Below are 6859 nucleotides of genomic sequence, written 5' to 3' on the forward strand. Positions count from 1 at the left end.
AGATAGATATACCTCTGTGTTGGGGGGAACCAACCTACCACAGAGAGAAGGGACAGTTGCCAGAATGAGGAGACCAGCCCCATGTGAGTAGAGAAGGGGTCTCGGGAAGACGAGATTACACAGACGTGCAAACACGTTTGCGCAGGTGGGAATTGAGGCCAGAGGTGTGACGTTCGGGACACCTCACAAAGGGCCAATCCTGGGACAGGGAAGGTTTTAGGAGGAGAGGGAGGTTGTGTGACAATCTCCTCAATAGCTCAGAGCTGGGGAGAACACAGCAGTCACTGGAAGGAGATCAAATCGAGAAAGAGAAATCCACAAAAAGTCTGAGTTGGAATCAAGTAACAAATGTGCAAGTATCCGGCACATAGTAGGTATTCTATAAATTAGATGGGAAAAAATACAAAATAGATACCAGAACTCAGACCTCTACACACACCCCTGAAATCTGAGCTTTGACCCTGGGGAAGGAAATAAGAGCTATTTAGGGTTGCTGACCCGACTGGCAGGATAGTGGCCACATGCCCCATTTCTCCTCTCCCACTGACCTTCTGAAACAGTGGGCATGTTTGCTGGAGATTCCCACCTCCACAACCACGGAGCCTGGGCTGGCTCCAGAGCGCCAAGCCTGCCAGGGGTGGCTTTGGATGGCACTGGGACGTGACCTCTGTGATTTTCGAGTGACCGAAGCAGGGAAGAAGGATTGAGCAGGCGCGACTGCCAGGGCAAAATGGGGCAGCCTGCACATCCTGCCAGGTGCCTGCTGCCACGGCAGCCGCTCTGGGACGGTCACTCCACAAATTTATGGGCTGTGAATTTCTCACATCCACAGAGGGAGTAGACAAGCCAGGCAGACAGACTAAGCCTGGGAGGCAGGTTGGGGGTGGACAGATACTCCCTTCCTGGGAGTCCCCCAAGTGACCCACTGAGGAGGCTAGGTTGGACACAAGAAGGCTTTCCCCAGTTTCTCTCTGTCCTGCTTAGTTGGGCATCTGGCTTGGAGTTCCTTGAGAATTTGACTCTGACACCTCTTGAGACCCTAAACTGCTGCCTTTACTCCCTGCCCCTCCCTGCCCCCAGCAGGTTCTGATCGCCACCGTCCCAGTTGTTGACTGGACGCATCACAACCTTACCAGTCTTCAGAAAACACTCCCTTCCAACCGACGAAATGATAGAACCCTCTGAAGACTCATTTGAGACGATGATGGAGCATAAGAATCCATCATCAAAACAAATGGAGTCCTCCGAGGGCTCATCCAACACCACCGTGCAGACATCTGGCAGCGGACTGCAGGAAGCGGCGGGGCCAGGCGGGCACCCAGCCCCAGGAAGAGAGGAGCCGCCCAGGGGCTCACTGCAGGAGGGGGAAGAGCTGCCCACTGATCTACTCCAAGACATGGAGGAGCCATCCAGTGGCCCACGTAAGGAAATAGAGGATCCACCCAATGACCTACTCCAAGACATGGAGGAGTCATGCAATGGTTCACACCAGGCAGTGGAGGATCCACTCAGTGAAGCATCTGATGGGATGAAAGAAGCGTCAGTAAACCCATCTGGAGCCCAGCAGGTGCAGGAGGCTGACACCGACCTGAACAAACCAAGAAGGGAGGAGAATCCCGAAGAAGATCACAACCAGACCGAGTGCTCCCCCGCGGAAATCATGGCCATGATGAGGTCCATCATCTCGCTGTACTTGCGCATGCAAGACCTCCAGGAGCAACAGAGGGTGGCGGAAGAGATCTTGGTAAGAGGGATCGACGCAGGCCGACTGCCCACCCCCCAAAATTTCTCTGGCGATCGCAGAGAATTCCACGAGTTCATCGTGCTCTGCCAACTGACCTTACAAAGCTACCCAAGAATGTTCTATAGCGACCACCTAAGAGTTGGGTATGTCATCAGCCACCTCTCTGGCTTGGCCTTAGAGTGGGCCAAAGCTCTGCTGCGGGAGAACAGCCCCCTGATGGGAGACTTCCCGGCCTTCCTGGAGGCCATGTCAGAGGTATTCGAGTACCGGCAGACACTGCGTGTGGCAGAAGAGGCCATGTTCAATATCAGGCAGGGGGATCGCTCCGCCACCGAGTACATCAATGAGTTTCAGAGCCTGGTACCCACCCTGGGCTGGCCAGATGAAGTCCTGCAGGCCCACCTGTGCCAGGGGCTCAAGGAGGAGATCAGGCACTATCTATTTCGGGTCCCTCAGCCGGATTCCCTGGAGAGTCTGATTGTGCTCGTCCTGCAAATAGAAGAAAAAGTGGCAGAGAGAAGAGCAATACTCAGGCTGCCCCTGGAGGCCCGCCCACGGAATCTGACGTGGATCGACTCACCTGCTCCAGAGAGGTGGATGGTCAGTAGCTGGCTGCCCAGCGAAGTCCACCCAGCTATCAATCGTGCCCATCTCTTCCTGCTGCTCATGGTGAGGGTGAACCCCTACCACAGCGTCGCAGTCCAGGCCCTGGTCGACTCAGGAGCAGATGGCAACTTCATGGATGAGAAGTTTGCCCAAGAGCACTACGTCGAGCTCTATGAGAAGCCCTACCCACAGTCAATCCAGTCTGTGGATGGCTCGCTAATTGGCGACGAGCCCGTCTGGCTCTACACCGAACCCCTGGTGTGCATTCACCAGAACCACCAGGAGTCCATTGAATTTGACATCGTACCTTCACCTAACTTCTCCGTGGTCCTAGGCATCCGCTGGCTCCGAGTCCATGCCCCTGAAGTCGACTGGATCAAAGGCCGCTGCACCTTCCACTCTCCCTACTGCCTGAAGAACTGCTTCCGCCCACCGCCCCCATGCATTGCTCTGGAGAGACACGGCATGAGCCTGCTACCCGGACTGCCACACCCATACTCAGACCTGGCCGACGTGTTTAACCCGAAGGAAGCAGATGAGGAGACTTCCGACCAGCCAAGCTCAGACGGATCCGATGATCTTTCTGAATCAGAGCCCTCTGAGCTTCAGCAGGCTGGAGACAGTGATCACAGCGAGACCTTCTACGAATGTTCCTCCACTGCGCCTTGGGAACCTATGGGTGCCAGGGTGCAAGAAAGCGCCAGGCCAGAAGACAACTACTGGGATCTGCAGGACATGCTGACCAACAAACAGGACTACATACAGATGATTCCCGAACTGTTTGACCAGTTACATGGAGCTGCATGGTTCACAAGACTAGAGCTGCGTGGGAGCATCGTGGAGGAAACCCCAAGTGCAAACCCAACAGAAGATGTATGGAAAGCAGCGTTTGGTTTGGAGCTTGAAGATACGAAGAATTACCAGCCCTTTTCACTATCCCCAGAGCCTATCATCCCTCAGAGCGTGATTCACTTTATCCTCAAGGACATACTAGGTTTCTGTGTGCTCTCGTACGGTCAGGAAGTCCTGGTCTACTCAATGTGTCAAGAGGAACACCTCCGACATGTCCGCCAGGTCCTGATCCGCTTCCGGCACCACAAGGTCTACTGCTCCCTGGACAAGAGCCAGTTCCACCGGCAGACCGTGGAATTCCTGGGGTTCGTCATGACCCCCAAAGGGGTGAAAATAAACAAGAGCATCATAGATGTCATAACAGGGTACCCCATCCCTGGCTCTAAGAAGACCCTGCAAACCCTAATCGAGCTCGTCTTCCCCTACCGGCACTTCGTGGAGCGCTTCGCCATCATCACAGAGCCCCTGGTGCGGCAGCTGCTGGGCAGCCAGGAGTTCTACTGGGGAGACGAGGAGCAGGAGGCCTTCGAATGCCTGAAGCGGGCTTTCCGCAAGGCACCCCTTCTCTACCACCCCAAGCCCCAGAACCCCTTCTACTTGGAAGCAGGCATCTCCAGGACGGCTCTGTATGCCTCCCTGATCCAGATAGACGACCAGACGGGCAAGAGAGTCTCCTGCGCCTTCTACTCCCGAGCCATCTCCCAGACTGAGATGGAATACTCTCAGATGGAGATGAAGATTCTTCCAATCCGGGCTGCCTTCATGGTGTGGTGCCGCTACCTGGAGAACACCGAGGAGCCCATCATGATCCTTCTCAACACAGAGGATCTTGCCTCTCTGAATAATGACAGGCTCACCGTACTTCTCCCCGGGCATTGGGTCTTCTTCTTCTCCCACTTCAACTTTGACGTCATGGAGCTGCCGGAGCAAGACGGTGGCCGACCTCTGCCACCAGTGGGACACTGCAGGCGGAGAGCCTTCCAGAGGAGCACTAGACCACGCCTGCTCTTGGCCATGAGGGGCTCCCGGGGGGGCCAGTCAACAGAATCCGGGGAGGAGGAGGAGAATGAGGACGAGCCAAGTGAGCAGACCCTCCTGCAGGAGCTACTGGCTATGGTACCCATCGACCAAATCCTCAACAGCTTCCTCGCCCACTTCAGCATGGCCCAGATCAGGGCCGTCATCCTGCATTTCTTCCGCGGCCTCCTATACTGGAAGAACGTGCTAGCCCTGGCGGCACTCCTCGTGCTGCTGAGGGCGCGGCAGCGCCTGTCCCTGCCGCCAGCACCCACCATGCAGGTGGCTCGGCCCCAACCACGGCGTTCCCTGCGACTCTTCCTGGACTCGTCCCTCCTCTCGGGCAGTGGCATCACGACAGCCATCGCTCAGCTGCTCACCCGGATGCCCCCTGTCGTGGGCGCGAACGCTGTCCCGGCCCGGGAGCTGGCCGAGCTGTTTCTGGGCCCTAGCCGCCGGCAGCGAAATGCACTGCTCCCCGACACCCAGCGAGCCCTGCAGTTCACCCCCGGCTTCTGGCTGACACTATGTGAGTTTTTTGGTGTCAGAGTCACCCCTCAAGGGGGCAGCCATGCTGCCCCACGTGAGAACCGGTACTTGGAGCTGCACGTCGTTGGTGATGAGGATGTCGTCTTGCGAGAAGCCCTGCAAGACGACCTGCAACGTTACCGTCAGTGTGGCCTGCATGACGGCCTGCAAGACACCTCGCAGGACGAGCAGGACAACGACGTGCAGGAGGCCCCGCCCAGTAATGCAGCCATTGCCCTTCCATCCCGCCCACGCAACCTGATGGACCCTGAAGTCCTCGACTTCCTCAACAGCCGCCTGCTCTACATCCGCAGCGCTGACGGCCAGCTGCACCTGCTCAGCCGGGAGCAGGCGACCAGGGCCCTGAGCCGGTTCCTGACCCTGATCTGCACACAGGCCCTGCCCCTGCCCGCCTGGGAACAGCCCAGGGAAGAGGCACAGCTGGAGGAGGTGGACGAAGATGCCGAATACGACCTTGACTAAAAACACCTCCTCCTCTCCGGCCAGGAGGCCCCTCCTTCTCTGGCCCCAGCACCTCTCAAAGCCTCCTGCCCTCCCTGTGCCTTAGCCTGCTTCGCTCAGACCCAGCGCCCCATCCTGCTGCTCCCGACTCAAGGAGAACCCACTTGGGAAGGGCCAAAGTTTCTTCGGCTCATCAGCCAGCAATGTCATCTGTGCTAACTAACGGACTACCCAGTCATCAGAGGCCCAGAGCCAGCTCAGGGCTACACAATCCCATCTTAATCCTCCAAGGCCCAGGCCCGAGGCCGGGAGTGAGATCAATGAGAGGAGAGGGCAGTGACGAGTGGGAAATGACCCCATGACCCAAGGCCAGATGGAAAAGCAGGCACAGTGGACGCAGCCAAGCAAGCGGGTGCCAGAGACCCCCCTCCCTGGAGTGGGGCACGGCCCCTGTGCCATCCTGGGACACTGACCTCGGGTGTTCCACTGACTTCTACCTCCAGCACCGGTGCTCCTGCTCCCCGGGCCCCCCACCCCCACCCCAGGCCCCACCTCCACCTCCACCCCCACCCTCCACATGCGGTGCCTCCCTCAGCCCTCCCCGCCGCAAGCAAGCCTCCCCCACTGTCTGGTCCACTCTATGGACGCTGACTTCATCTGTCCCTGAGCTCTGGTCTCACCTGGACGAAGCTGCTCCACGGAGCATCCGACGTACCACAGCCACTTACCGGACTTGCACACCTTGATGGCTCCCGAGACTCAGAGGACACGGGAGGGGGCAGCTGCACTCAGTGGGGTCCCGCCCCCCCAACACTGCCTGCTGGATGGGCAGAGCCCAGAGGCCATAAGGGAGGGCCCGAGAGAGCTGACTGTGCCAGCCACCGAGAGGGCTCCGACCAGACCACCGCTTTGCACAGGGAGGAGACCCTTCCCCTCCCCAAGGACTTTCTCAACCCCTAACCTTTTTCCACCCCAAAATAAAGCAAAATAAAAGATTATCTGACTTTGCGGTTTGTTCTAAAACGTGGGGCTGGGTGGACAGGGGTGGGAACAGGCAGGGTGGGGGCAGGAGGGAGGGACAAGGTGGGGGAGGGGCGTGTGGGGTGGGCGGGAATCGTGGGGGAGGGTACACAGGCAGCAGGCCTCTCGCCCTCCTTCTTGGAGGGGTCCCCTTCAGGACTCTGGCCCTTCTTTCTGCTCAAAAGGGGTGCAGGTGCACATGGGTACATGAGGCAGGAGGAGCGGACTGGGAGCTTCCTCTTCCTGAGGGTTCCAGAAAAGGGAGCCCAGAAATCCAAATCCCGCCTCTGGCCTGGGCCTTCTTGTCACCTGAGAAATGAGGGGTGCACAGGTGTGGTCTGTGTCCCTCGTCTGGAGGGTCTGCAAGCCCTGGCCTCTAGCAGTCCCTATCCCACCCCCAGTGGAAAAGGCCGGGGCCCCACTTCAGAGGGTCATACTGTCCTAAAAGTGGCAAAATGGCTGTCCCGAGGAGGCAGGAGGGCCCGGGGCCCATGGGAGTCAGGGAAGCAGGGGAGGTGGCCCCGCTCGCTCTGGGTTCAGGCCCTCCACAGTCAGCACACACTGACCCCTCTGCCTGGCCACGGCTCACGCCCATCCTGGAGCGGCCTCTGCCCTCCCGGGGCACACTCG

The 6859-nt window shown here is 58.4% G+C and overlaps 1 protein-coding gene across 1 annotated transcript; it reads left to right on the forward strand.

The window, feature by feature from the left end:
- The first annotated feature begins 1116 nt into the window (after positions 1-1116).
- Positions 1117-5279, forward strand: RTL1 (retrotransposon-like 1). Its single transcript, XM_012647071.1, has one exon. The coding sequence runs from the start codon at positions 1169-1171 to the stop codon at positions 5228-5230; it is 4062 nt and encodes a 1353-aa protein (XP_012502525.1). The 5' UTR covers positions 1117-1168; the 3' UTR covers positions 5231-5279.
- The last annotated feature ends 1580 nt before the right edge of the window (positions 5280-6859 follow it).

The sequence above is a fragment of the Propithecus coquereli genome, unplaced genomic scaffold, assembly GCF_000956105.1.
Source record: "Propithecus coquereli isolate 6110/MARCELLA unplaced genomic scaffold, Pcoq_1.0 Scaffold256, whole genome shotgun sequence".
NCBI classification, from domain to species: domain Eukaryota; kingdom Metazoa; phylum Chordata; class Mammalia; order Primates; family Indriidae; genus Propithecus; species Propithecus coquereli.